The 14294-nt window shown below is 31.8% G+C and overlaps 2 protein-coding genes across 3 annotated transcripts; one reads left to right on the forward strand and one right to left on the reverse strand.

Annotated features, from left to right (window-relative positions):
- Positions 1-1686: 1686 nt before the first annotated feature.
- LOC126680862 (UDP-glycosyltransferase 86A2) lies at positions 1687-4045 on the forward strand. Its single transcript, XM_050376122.2, has 2 exons — positions 1687-2263; positions 3045-4045. The coding sequence occupies exons 1-2, from the start codon at positions 1732-1734 to the stop codon at positions 3983-3985; spliced, it is 1473 nt and encodes a 490-aa protein (XP_050232079.1). The 5' UTR covers positions 1687-1731; the 3' UTR covers positions 3986-4045.
- A 1779-nt stretch (positions 4046-5824) lies between these two features.
- On the reverse strand, positions 5825-12477 carry LOC126664256 (ABC transporter G family member 3). 2 transcript variants are annotated; one of them, XM_050356558.2, is made up of 12 exons: positions 12362-12477; positions 10928-11550; positions 10733-10812; positions 9774-10060; positions 9051-9222; positions 8724-8837; positions 8432-8557; positions 7967-8158; positions 7473-7559; positions 6902-7174; positions 6537-6644; positions 5825-6101 (listed from the first exon to the last, which is right to left on the reverse strand). In XM_050356558.2, exons 2-12 carry the CDS (start codon positions 11397-11399, stop codon positions 5847-5849), a joined length of 2166 nt encoding a protein of 721 aa, XP_050212515.1. In that variant the 5' UTR covers positions 11400-11550; positions 12362-12477; the 3' UTR covers positions 5825-5846. The 2 variants fall into 2 exon arrangements, with proteins under 2 accessions (XP_050212515.1, XP_050212517.1); XM_050356560.2 differs by lacking the exon at positions 12362-12477 and adding an exon at positions 12120-12301.
- Positions 12478-14294: the final 1817 nt, after the last annotated feature.

Genomic DNA, 14294 nt, shown 5'->3' on the forward strand with positions numbered 1-14294 from the left:
TATAACACATTATTAAAATGCTGATATTATTATAATTTTATTTATTATCTTTTATATTTTTAATAGTGATATTACAATAGTGTTTATTTTAATGACATATTATAATGTGATTGACTCAGTTCACATATAACGTGATAGACTAACTCTATATCATAATTTCTCCTTCTATTTTTATATTTTCCATTTTTGACTTGTTTAGGACAATTTTAACAATTTTGACTCTTTTTTAATTTTAATTGTAGCGGTTTGTAAAAATTGAAGTCCCATTAGATTTAGATTTATTCCCACTTTAATTTCAATAATTAAATAGCTACAATTAAAATTAAAATCTAAAAAATTGGCTAAAATTGACGCTTTTAAAAGTTTAGACTAAAAAAAATTGTATATTTTAATTATCAAATCGATCATTATAACTGGTCAGAATCTTAAATAATTTAATGGTAATCAATTCACTCCTTGGCATAAAAAAACACATATTTATAAAATTAAAAAAAAAGTTATGTAAAAGTTTAACAATAATATTATATATTTTTAAAAACAAATCACTATAAAACTACTATATTTAATGCCTATATAATCGAATTGCAAAAATTGATAGTCCATGTATTTAATTGTCAAAGTTTTGAAAGTTTGAGTTAAAATTATAAAACACGTTAAAATTTATGTATTTTAAAGCAATTAAACTTTAATTAAAACTCAATTAGAATCTCTAAATTTGTTTGTCCCGTGGTGTGATGTGAGGCGGCCGGATAGAGATGATGCCTCAATCCGATAAGTCCTAAACATGACCATGTTGGTGAAGTCACTATATATACAAAACCAAGAAACTGGCTCTTCACATTCAATATTGAATCAAAGTATAGCTGCATCTGCTGCCTGATTCTTATTTTGGCATCTTTTGGTTTGCCTTCGTTTAGATATATATTCCTTCAAATGTTTATCCACATTGGCAGGCAAATTTTTCATTTTTAACAAAAACATCTTTTAATTTTTTTATTTTTCAAAAAAATATAGTTATTTTTATGGATTTCGCCGCTCAAAAAAGAATTTATATGATTCCGTCCCCTCATTTCACAAAAGCTAGTTCTACCCCTGCATATTGGTATGAAATATTCTATTAAATTTACATCTTCGCTCATTATCACGAAAATAAGAGACGAAAAGAACCATGATATCAAATGTATCATATTTTAAAAGTTCTGTTATATTTATTATTTTTTCGACAATTATCAAATATATCTACAGTTAATTTTGATTATAACGTGATATTACATACGCCATGTACAATTACTTTTATACACATAGATGTCTATAATAATCGATCTCCAAAATGATTGCGCGCGGATAAATTTAGCAAATGTCAAAAAGATGATTATATATATAGTAGCATTTTAAAATTATTAATTATTATATTTTAGATATATAATTAAAATTTTAGATAGATAAATTTATTTTCTCTTATTTTATTAATTGTCTCATTTTTATTTTCTCAGAATTTCTTCGACCATTATCTTTTCTACTACATATCTATATTCACGTTTCAATCAAATATCAATTACCTAAATCAAGAAACTCCAAAAGTTTCCCCTTACCACCCATCAAAAAATAAATACCCGTAAACAAGGCAAAATCAGTCATCAAGCTAGGTCAAATTAGCATGTTCATATGAAATCATAATATAAATAAAAATAAATAACCTCATATTCTATCACAACTTTTATTACAACAACAATGGAAGACAAAACACTCAACACTAAACCTCACGCAATCTTCATCCCATACCCACTTCAAGGCCATTTAATCCCATCCGCCCATCTAGCCATGAAGCTTGCATCACAAGGTTTCACCATCACCTTCATCAACACCTACGCAATCCACCACCAAACCTCTAAGGCAGCCCAAACAAAAACCGGGGCCGGACCCGACATGTTCGCTAAGGCCCGTGAATCGGGCCTCGACATCCGGTATAAGACCGTGTCCGACGGGTTACCGGTGGCATTCGATAGGTCATTGAACCATGATCAGTTTATGGCAGCTTTGTTGCATGTTTTTTCAGCTCATGTTGAGGAGGCCGTGGCTGAAATTGTTTCTTCGGGTGAAGATGTGCATTGTTTGATTGCTGATACATTTTTTGTTTGGCCTTCAAAAATTGCATATAAATTTGGATTGCTGCATATTTCATTTTGGACAGAACCTGCTTTGGTGTTTACTTTGTATTATCATGTGGATCTTCTCAGGTTAAATTGTCATTTTGCTTGTCAAGGTATGTAGTCCAACTTTTTTTCTTTAATATTCAATTTACAAAATTTGGGTTAAAATCAATAAATAGCACAAAATATTTGCTCCATATTTCAATTTGGTATCAAAATTTAAATTTCCTATTAAAATGATGCCGCAAGTTTAATTTTTATTTCAGGTGAAATATATCAAAAAATTTCAGTCAAAAAACTAGTCTATATAGTAATCTGTGGTAGTATACTCTTATATTGTTATATAAGGTGTTACGTTAGATGACATTAGATGACGATGACAACCAATGATGGCATGATATTAATTCTAAGGAAAACGATAGGGTACCATTTTCTAAATTTAAAATAAAATAAAATTGGTACCACCTTAATATGAATTAAAGTTTTTTATATCAAATTGGAATGTAAGGCATAAATTTGGTACCACTCAAGTATTTAATCCACAAAAACCTATATGATATTATATTTTTTGTTTCATTGCTATTATCCTCATGATTCTGATTTTATGGTTTGGTAATATATATCTTTTCTGGCAAAAAAAAATGTATGAAAAGTTTTGTCCCTTAAATTTTGAAAAAATTACTATTTTTCGTAATATTTATTTTTTTTTAACTGAAAAATCTTGTTTGTAAGGAACTTCAGTTATATAAAACCTAAAAATCAAGGGAAAGTTTGTGATTTTTTAAAGTTGAGGAAAACTGAATTAAATTTGAGATCTAACTAGCACGCTTTTGTTAGATTACTTCGAATTTTAAAAATTATTTGCTAATAAGATTTGATAAATTTTATGATCAGATTGTCGTGAAGACACTATAGATTACATACCAGGAGTAAAAGGAATTGAACCAAAGGACACAATGTCATATCTTCAAGAAACAGAAACAACTTCAGTTTGTCATCAAATTATTTTTAACTCCTTCAATGATACTAAAAAGGCTGATTTTGTAATTTGCAATTCGGTTCAAGAACTCGAACCGACCACCATTTCAGCTCTACAACACAAAATCCCATTCTATGCAATCGGACCAACTTTCTTTGTTGACTTTAGCCAAAACACTCTAGCCACGAGCCTATGGTCCGAGTCCGATTGCAACCGATGGCTCGATGACCAGCCCGACCGCTCGGTCCTTTACGTTTCATTTGGTAGCTATGCTCATATTACCAAACATGACCTAACCGAGATAGCAAATGGGCTTGCCCAAAGCAAAGTGAGCTTTCTTTGGGTACTTCGGCCCGATATCGTGAGCTCGGACGATCTTAATCCGTTACCCCAGGAATTTTTAGAAGAGGTTTCTGACCGTTCGATCATCGTACCTTGGTGCAGTCAACATAATGTGTTGACTCATCGGGCAATCGGAGGGTTCTTAACTCATTGCGGATGGAATTCTACATTGGAAAGTATATGGTGTGAAGTACCATTATTGTGTTTCCCTCTTTATACTGATCAATTCACTAATAGAAAATTAGTGGTTGATGATTGGAAAATTGGGATTAATATGACTAATAGAAAATTGATTTTTAAAGAGGATGTTTCAAGAAATATTGACCGTTTGATGTGTGGAAAATCAAGAGATGCGATTAGGGATAGAATCAAGGGTGTTAAGAAAATATTGGAAAATGCAGTGTCGCCCAGTGGATCATCAAAGCAAAATATGGCTCAGTTTATCAAGGATTTGAAGGACAAGATTGAAAAAAAAAAAACTCAAAGTAAGAAATCAATTTGTAATGGAACTTAATTAGTTTAGTGTAAGTTTTTTTTCTATGCCTGTAAATGAGAAAAATTAATTACTTTAGTGTAAGTTTTTATTTAACACTTGTAATTAAGAATTTTTTTTATATAAATATCTTATTTTAGTCTTAATTTATTAACAAATAAGTCCCTGTTTTAGATCTGTCATAATAATTAAGATCGTATTCAATAAAAAAAATTGAGTTACTTTTAATATTAAATATCAAACACCAGTAGTCTTATTGCAATTTGGATTGATCAAAGAATGAAAAAATTTAATTTATTAAGAAATGTTTTTCAAAATAAATAGTCTTTGTACATACCAGTCAAATTAGTTGACTGAACCAACTCAGCCTTAAACCGTGAATCAATCATCCATCCAATTTGACTACCGGTTTCATTTTTAAAAATAATAAATTTTATTAAGAATTAAATATAATTTTTTATATAGTAATTTTTAATAGAAGAAATTAATAAGAAAATTAACAATAGTATGAGATATTTATAAGTTCAAGGGTCACGTGAAATTATTTTTGACGAATAAAAATACATAAAACATTAATATTTCCAATTATTAAAATTTATTATAATACATAATAAAATGCCCATTGCTCATAAATAAAAATAATTTTATTGGAAAGAATTGTTTCAAAATATAAACTATTGTTTTTAATTATTAAATGCTAAAAATTTAAAAATAAAGGGAGATTTAGGTATTTACTGCAAAAATAAAAATATTTGCACATTTTACCTCAACACGGAAAAGTTGCAAAAAATACCTCACGTTTTTTTTCTCCAGATTTATGTTTTTACTCTGGCTTAAAAAATATTTATGATTTTACTCTGTTATCATCTGATTATCATAAATCCCTCTGTAGTTATATTTTCGCGTACGTTATCATCCAATTATCATAGTCTTATCATATTTCATTATCATCTAGTTGTCTTACTGCAGTATTACGATAACGACATGATAATATACTGATACTTACATGATAATCAGACACTGTTTTATCATTAACATAATCATATATATTATCATAACATTATCATCTTGGTACCATAAATATTATCATCTCGGTATCATATGATAATGTTACGATAACGATATGATAATCAAACATTATTTTCTGCAGATTTTTTTTCCTGCAATGTTATGATAACTACATGATAATACAGTGATACTCATATGGTAATCAGAGGATGTTTTTCTCTAAAAACTTATTTTTTCCACCTTAACCGAAGCAAAACAGACTGAAAAAATTAAAATAAAAACTTCAAAAACCAACCAAACCAAATAAGTCAGTAATTCAGTTGGTTCGGTTAAAACTGAAAGAAATATACAAATAGTTGTAAAAAATCAAAGAAGCAAATTTTTTGGTTTAGTTGGGTTAATTTTGGATAATTCAAATCTCAAGCCGAACTGATAACCAAAAAATTTAACTCTCTAACAGCAGAACCGACCGACCCTAACTTTATCATCAAACCAAGTCATTGGTCCGATTGGTTCGGTCCGTCAGAAATTTTACTCACTCCCACATATATCTATATTGCACGAAAACAGAAATATTAAAACGGGAAGAGGTAACACATAGAAATCTAAAAGTTTAAGAAGCATTTTCGAAAATAGAAACAAACTCAACTTAGAACCAAATGTTTCTGTGCAGCATAGTTAGATATCTTAAGATTCCCATAAGAAGTTCAAGCAAATGGTAGGTGCACTGAATAGACCAAGCTAGGCAGACCAAATGGCTCGAGTTGAGTTTGTATGCATTTCTATATTTCATCGCGTAAAACAAGGTCAGAACAAAAAGGCGATTAACCCCAGCATTAACAGAAATGAAACTAGCTAGCAATGCAACTTTAATTTATCTCGAACTGTTTGTTTCCTTACTACACCGACAAAACTTGAGTATTGATTCGTTTTTTCCAACATGAAAATGCAGTACAATTAATAGTAGTATACGGTACCCAATTGCCATGAGAAACAATACCAATAGATTCTCCCATTTTGAATTACTGTCTGAAGAGATATCGTATGCACTTCGCAGTGCCTGAAACCCGGAAATAGTTCTTACTCCCACCGCAAATGAAGTCCCTACATACTCATTCTCCAAAAGTCCCTATAATCAGACCACAAAATAAAATAAAATTAAACATCTTATTTGGATGGTAAAACCATAAAAGTTGGCCAAATGCACTGACATGTAAAGTAAAGGATGTGCTCAACTCTGCTATCTAAGGGTGGCATATTGATAACCTAACATGTAGTACGAAAATGAAAATACTGAAATGGAAAATGCCAAAACAAAGATCGGAAAAATGATATTTTACAAGAAAATGTTACAAATATAGATTTCTGGAGTTTCAAAAGTGTATCCGAAACAGAAATAAAATGTCCAAGTAGGATTCAAAAAGTTCACGTGCCACATAGATAATAACAGACAAGTGAAAGACTTGGCCAGAGAGAACATTAAATTAGGAAGAAAATTCGACATTCAGCAGGTCACAAGGAGAAAACGCACAGAAAAAATAATCGAATTTGACGCGATACTTACCTGGATAGAATAAGTATGAAATGCAATATATGATACTGGATATGTCCACACTGGTCCCGGCAAAGCATTTCGAATTCTAAAATACCCGGCAGAAAGCATCATGACCACCTGAAACGTAGCAAACCCTCATAATCAGAACTGGGAATGCTATGTCATTATTTCGTGTCAAACTAATAAACAATCAAGTATGGTTGGTGAAACTTTGATCACACAAATTGTATGATCAAATTAGATTATATGCATGCGACTGTGCGTGCTCATTAGTGTTCATGATTAAGTAAAATATTTTCTCTAACTGTTCTTAAAAGAAACCGAAGACCCGAAAAGTTAACCTCCAAAGCAATAATGTATGTCGTAGAACTTACATGTATGGATACCAACGTCAAAATACTCCAGAAAACATGTTGCCACAGGGAACCAATAAGCAGCATTAGTCCTTCATTTACTAGGAGAGAGATGAAGAAATTCAAAACAAAGTACATCAACAAGCTGAAATCATCTCTCAGGCCTATCAGAAAGTAGAAGACGAGACTTGATGAAATGGAGATGAGGAAAAGGAAAGGAATGCTGGAGAGAAGCTGGCCAAGTAAAAAGACTAATGCTCCTGAATGCCTATTTGACTCTTCACTGGCATATATCTGCAAATTAAGTGATCAAATTAACCACCATAAACATAAAAGCATTTAAAAAGAGCCCAAAAAGAACAGGGGTCTCTCAAATACATTTCAATGAGTTTCAATTTGGTACTATGATAGTAAAGCACATCTACAATTATTCAACAGATGATACATAATTATATACATTTATCACTCAACAAAAAATAAATGACAATATTATAATAATCTCTTATCTTTAATCTCCCATTAATTCATACATAATAAGCACACATTTTCAATGTTTCTAGAGTGCAAATCAATTAAAAATAGCAATATATACCTTGATTTCCTTCAGAAGTGACGGTACTCCTGCAATTCCTAGAAGCGAAGTAAATGATACAAATACGAATATTGCTGCTACCCTCGTCTGCAATGTGAAGGTGCAAAAAGAAAGAATCAATTCATGAGGATTGTTGGTGAAACGGGATATGTAGGCAACAAGTCAAGACAGTATATATGTGAAAACAAAAAATCATTTAACAAGCAGGGATGAACCAACAGCTGATACCAAACTACTCCTAAGTTTTTACTGCAGTAAGACATTGAAGACGAGAAAAGATGAGGAAATTCTACATTGAAGCATTTTAAAAGAATTGGTAGCAAAAGTTTACTTAGAAAATACAGCTTCACTTCTGGAGTCGATGCATTATAATTTATTTATTTTAAATTATGATGTGAACTCCAAAAGCTTTGTCCTTTTCTAAACTTTTTGCTTTAAGTATCTTATAGACAGAAATCAGATATATTATTTGCAGATTTATCCAAGGAATTTACCACTACTGAAGACAGAGAATGTCCTAGGCCGGAAAAGACGGTGCCAATACAGAGTGTAAGAAGCATGCAAAGAATAAGTCGAAGCCAATAGTATTTCCATTCCCTTGACATGATCAACAATGATCTCCAAGTCAAAACTGCAATCCTCGTAGCACAGCTAGCTTTTCCCTTGCTTCTAAGATTCGGACCCTCCTACAAAAGTGACCACATCCAACAAAAGTTTATTAAAGACTACAAATGGCATGCTTAACAGTCCTTTACTTGACTAAATGCACAGAAGAGCACAAACATTAGATCAATGTCGGTACATAGGTATTACAATTGTGTTGGTGGCCTTTGAGACTTAAATTTTCTCCAGAATAAAAGACTATCTGAGGAATTCAAACTATTTTGCATCTATAATGAAACCTTGTTGTAGGTACATACATGCTAAATAAAAATAGACTACAGACTTCACTACCACACCTTTTCTGTGAGTCGCAATATCATTGTTTCAACTGTAGCAGCATCTGCAGACGATTTAAATGTTGCTTCTAGAGTACGTATGGCAACAGCAGTGTCCATATTCACTGATGAGAAATCTCCATCATCCTGGCACCATAAATAACAATTACATTCACATGCCAAACATTTTACCCACACTAATACGATGTTTTACGTTTTATCATACAGACAAAAACAACATTTGACATGTTCCCCATTCCATTCAACCACTTAGCCATAAAAAGATACCATATAGCTGCAATAGTAAACCTACCTGCCAATTTTTACACATTGCAATTATCCTGTCGAAGTCTGTGTTTATTGCACGTAAGAAGTGATCAGAAGGACTTTGCATGATAGGACAAGGAAATCCAGCATTTGAGAAGTGCTGCATCAAAAGGACTTTGTCATTTAGCATCTATTCCAATGGTCTTAGAAATATGCCAAATTTCTTCTCTAAACAAGCAAGTGAAGAGTGTATGGCCTTGAGTTATATTTTAGTGATTTATCAAAAAAAAAAAAAAGAGGCCTTTGCTAGCTTTAAAAAGGAGTTCCTTTGCTCAAGGCTAGAACAAGGGATATAGAATTCTAAAAATCTTACCTGCAAACAAGCTAAAGTTTCCCCAAAAAATAATGTATTTCCATTGGAAAGCAGACAGATTCTATCAAAAAGACCAAATACTTCTGTACTGCTCTGGTAAATGGTAAAGATAAGAGTGCAGCCAGTGCTAGCAAGCTTCCTTAGTGTAACCATCATCAAAAGAGCAGAGACACTGGCCAGAAAAAGTTTGAATGTTAGCTATAATGAGGAAATAACATTAATAATCTAATACTAGGTAAGAAAAGGACCCAAAAAAGTACGTTTACGAAGGGACTCCATTTTACTCATTGATAGAAAACCAAAATTACCGGTAACCAGATCCTAATGTAAACTGACTTGGTCGTTTTTCTCAGACTAAACATAAGAGTCAATAAAATTGTCTTTGCCTAATGAATACTTTGAGTTGTGCTGCCAAGTACTTTATCCAAGTTGTTACAAGCTTATGGTGAATTAGTTAATGCACAGATATAATCCAGATTCAATTTTCAAATTACATCCCCACCACATGTATATTTGAAATGACCCAGAAAATAAACTCCACATTTTTCTAACGACGGGGGCAAGCTAGTTATTTCGGGCCCTCAACCATTAGTAGAACTTAAAAGTCGGCAATGCAGTTAACCAAACACTCGTACAGCTATACAAAGAATGTCATGCATAACAGATGCATGGAAATACCCTCTGAAGCAAAAATAAGCCTGGAAAGGAGAAGAATATGATAACCTGTCAAGATGATAAAGGGGCTCATCTATAAATAAGATATGGGGCCTCATCACTAACTCCCGAGCAATACTAAGACGCCTTCTCTCACCCCTAGGAAGGCCTTTCATGTAACAATGGCCACCAATCAGTTTGTTTGCATAATCACTCAAGGACATGGCATGGATTGCATCCTCCACCACACTCTTCTTCTTGCAGAAGAAACCTGGGAGTTGAAGTAGTGCAGAGTAGTATAGATATTCTCGAACTGTGAGGGACCCAATTAGAGTTGTTTCCCTTTCAACGAAACCCTACAGCATAGGAAGATAAGTGAAAGTCACAAAAACAAACTTCATTTCAAAACAGACTAATTAAATTTATGTCCACAAACTCGCTTATACTATTATTTTTCTGAAGACAACCTCCTACCGTGACAGAAATCAATTTCCAATATATAACAACTAACAATACCGAGGAATTGTTTTGTACATGAGCCAAATTCTACTCTGTTTAAGGGATGAATGCGATCTACGCTTTAAAAAATAACTCAGTGGCACATAGTCTAGGATGGGCAATCATAAGGGAGAATGTCTATGATGATTCTGTAGCAATGTAATAACTAGAGAAGCCAAAAGAATGAAATATTTAAAATTTTCAAGATGGGCCACCTACAATGCAAGGCTTTAGTTGGCCAACATGCACTGGATTAAACTTGACCGTATCATCAAAATACTTCAACCAGCTTTTGGTGCAAGAAACAAACTAATATCAGCTCCTTTTGAACAAGAGTGCATTACAAGATAAATACCAAGTTTTTAAAGCAAGTGAGGACATTTCTATCTAACATAACAAGACAAAATTAATCATGGGAGTGAAATGGCTGAAGGTGTATATAGCACTGGAGGAAATCCAGATTAAAGAAAACAAAATTATTGATATATAACAGAATAAAAATCTTCTTGAAACAAATAATAATAACTTACATATGACCCATAGGGCAACTGTGATTTTGTGCCATTCACAAAGACTTCGCCATATATTTTGGCTGAATGATGCGATTTTCCTGAAACACAGAGACTTGTTTATCAATTCCAAACACCCAGACACAATACAAATCATATATAATCATTTACATATAATGTTAAATTACTGATCACAGTGAGTAGCATGTTATAAACCTGAAATAGCCCTAAGCAATGTGGATTTCCCTGATTTTGCAGGACCCATGATTACTGTCATTGTCCCTGGTAAAGCATATCCATTTGAGCTCTTGACAACTTTATCAGAGTATTTTCTTTTACCCTGGATAGTAACAGTCAAGTCTTTCCACACAACGGAAGCTCCTGCAATCTTTCTTGCAACGGCTGCACTCTCTGGTAACGGTGGGGACGGCAATGACCCACTATTGAGCTTTGATAGCGACGGGGAGGCTGGCGTGGCAGCAACATTGATCGAGTCACCTCCTTCATCCACCCTAACATCTATATCTGTATCCTCCCACTCTGGTGAATCCTCAAATGAGATTGGTTGTCGAAGTGAACCAGGCTTCCGCAAGTAGAAAAAGTTACTTGAAGGCACACGGCTCGCAGGACTACTGGCTGAAGATGAAGAAGACCTATAATTATCTGATTGTGAATGTATCTCTTCCATCTTAGACTAACCGAACTTTTTGACGCCTTAGACTGACAAATAGCAGTTGACAAACAATTAACCTTCTTTTCTAACTTAATGACATTGACATGGTATATACGCTATGCAATCTTGATTTCTCCTTCGTGGATCATCCATGAGAAATCACAACCTGCATCATAAGTGAAGGGAACTCCCAAATAAGAAAGCATACACTCAAGTTCTTCAATTGTTGTGCACAGCTGCACACTAACAGGCAACAAACATAGAAAACATAAAAATAAATGTTAACAAAGTTGAATATTATTACACTATTATGAGTTAAATTAGTGAGAAACAATGAGACATTCATTACAATTACTAGACATTTCATTTTCATCGGAGCTTCTTCAACAAATCATAGACATGACTAAATCAAACAACATAAAAGAAATGATTACATTCATGTTTTCTTACCTTCAAATTCTCTGGTTTTCTCAGTAACCAACCAAATAGTAAAGGTGACTAACTTTTATATCCCTTAATCCCTTAACTTTCAATTACAGCACAATAACAACAAAAGTAAATACATGAAGACAAAAAACTGAAAGAAAACCCCAAAACTCAGCCTCAGCTAAATTCAAACAGCACAACAGTAATCAAAGATCAAATCAACAACAGAAAACAAGTTTACCAATTTACCAACTTTTTCAAAACTCAAAAACAATTCACTCAACTAACAAAACAAAACACTCCAGATACCTGATGCCCTGTTTGGCAACCGAGAAAATGGAAGAGAAGTTAAAAAAGAATGAAACTTTACGAACCAACAAACAGAAAGAACTCAAATTCAGCTTCACATTTCATTCTTCAAAACCAAAAAAGAAAAAACAAACCCAACTACACATTTGCTTTACTTTTTCTTTTCTTTCTTGGTTTCTCTCCATCAGTGACTAAAACCAACCAAACCCACCAAGTAGAACAAAAGATGGGAAGAGACAAACCTGGATCTGTAATTGAAGCGCTCAGTGAGTGAAGTGGGAATGTGAAAAGAGTTAAAACAAGTGGGAAAATGAAACAGAGAGACACAGAGATTGAAACTTTATTGATGGATACTCTCCTGACCCGCTTATTACGGGTCTTTACCATCTTTTGCTTTATCTATTTTTTTTAACTCTTTTATATTTTTTATTATTAGTATTAAATACTTATTTTATCTTTTTGAAAGATTTTAAATTAATTCGTTGTATTTTCTTTTTTCTTTTACTTTTCCAATAGTTTGGTGTAATGATGTTTTTGCCTTTCCAATGTTACACTTTGAGAGTGAAACGCATCAAAAAATTGCAAAATTATCTTCTTTTTTCTAATAACAAAAAAATACGCTATTACTTTTTAATGAAAATAAAGTAAAATTTTAAAAATTATATTTATGCTTTAACAATATAACAATTTTCATTTTATTTTAATTTTATTTTATTTATAAAATACTGCAATTAAAAAAAACATCGTCAGAGTTCAATGATCGGTCGCCATAATCTGACCGGAATTTTTTTAACCGGCAATAGTCAACAGTAGTCAACAACAATCAACATGTGGTCAACATGTGCTACGTGCATTATTAACCAGTGGATTATTAATTTTTGTTGAATTTTATAAACATATTGTGTTTAAGTATTTTAGGTATATTTTAAGTGTTTTTTTATCTTTAATGTATTTTTAATATTTTTTAAATATATTTTTGGTATTTAATTGGTTGTTTTTTTAGATATTATTGGGTATTTTTTATGAATGTTGTAGCATTTTTTTGGTTATTTTTTTCTGGTTTTTGTAAATATTTTTTTCTATTATCTTGAGAAATTTTGAATTACTACCTACCAATACTTTGAAAAAAAATTCCGAATAGTTTTGAAAATTTTCCAATAAAAAATCATATGGATTAACTAATTATGTAGTGTTCAATTAGTACTATTTTAATATTCTTATTACCTTTATTTAACATTTGATTATCCAAAAAAAAAATCTTCTGTATTTAGGTATTTTTATGTATGTTTTAGTACTTTTTTGGTGTTTTTTTCTCCGGTTGTGTAAATATTGTTTTCTAATATTTTAAGAAAATTTGAATTAATGTCAGTATTTTGTAAAAAAAGAATTTCAAGATAATTTTGAAAATCCTATTAAAAGAAATTCTTATGCATTTACTAATTATGTAGAGTTAAATTAGTACTCCTACTATTTTAATATTTTATTATTTTTATTTAATATTTGATTGTTCAAAAAACTTTTCTTCTGTATTATATTTACAGAATTTATCAGATATTTACTGAAGTTTTTACTTTCAAAATAATCTTATTTTTAAACCTTTATAAAAAAAATCTAAACAACTCAAAAAATAATGTTTTGTGTTTTTAGGTCATGTAATCTTTTCTGTAACATATATTGATTTATTCTAACTCCCGCTAACCCCCGCTAATAACTAACCCTAAAATAGATCTACCTCTAATAAAAAAAACATATATTGATTTATTCTATAAATAAGCCAAACTATATACTCTTTACTACTTATATCATTTCTTAAATAATAACACTGTTTTCTTTTTCATACCAACCATTTTGATATCTATATTGAATATATAAATGAAAAATAGGTGTTATTGGCTGATCGATCGTTATGTGGGACTCATAAAATGAGATAAAGAAATCATAAAAATGTGAAAATTATTTATTTATATTGTGTTGCTTTATTACTATTTTGTTTACGACCACAGGCGGATCCACAATGGAGCAAGCTGCGTCAGTCAGGGGCGGATCTTTGGGGTCGAGATGGGTCGGCCAACCTTCTTGCCGGACAAAGTTAAAAAAAATACAAATATTTGTGTAGGTCCCTTCAACCCGGGTTTCTTTTTTTGTAATCGCCCCTAAAAGTGCTAGTTACCACAG

This window comes from Mercurialis annua, linkage group LG1-X (genome assembly GCF_937616625.2).
Source record: "Mercurialis annua linkage group LG1-X, ddMerAnnu1.2, whole genome shotgun sequence".
Classification (NCBI taxonomy): domain Eukaryota; kingdom Viridiplantae; phylum Streptophyta; class Magnoliopsida; order Malpighiales; family Euphorbiaceae; genus Mercurialis; species Mercurialis annua.

Bases quoted from the DNA above. Each gene is read 5' to 3' on its own strand.
- LOC126680862 (XM_050376122.2), top strand. From the start codon at position 1,732: ATGGAAGACAAAACACTCAACACTAAACCTCACGCAATCTTCATCCCA. The intron at 2,264-3,044 runs GTATGTAGTCCA...TTTTATGATCAG, and splicing joins TTGTCATTTTGCTTGTCAAG to ATTGTCGTGAAGACACTATA.
- LOC126664256 (XM_050356558.2), bottom strand. From the start codon at position 11,399: ATGGAAGAGATACATTCACAATCAGATAATTATAGGTCTTCTTCATCT. The intron at 8,558-8,723 runs GTAGGTTTACTA...TTATGGTGCCAG, and splicing joins CAATGTGTAAAAATTGGCAG to GATGATGGAGATTTCTCATC. The intron at 8,159-8,431 runs GTGTGGTAGTGA...TCACTTTTGTAG, and splicing joins TATTGCGACTCACAGAAAAG to GAGGGTCCGAATCTTAGAAG.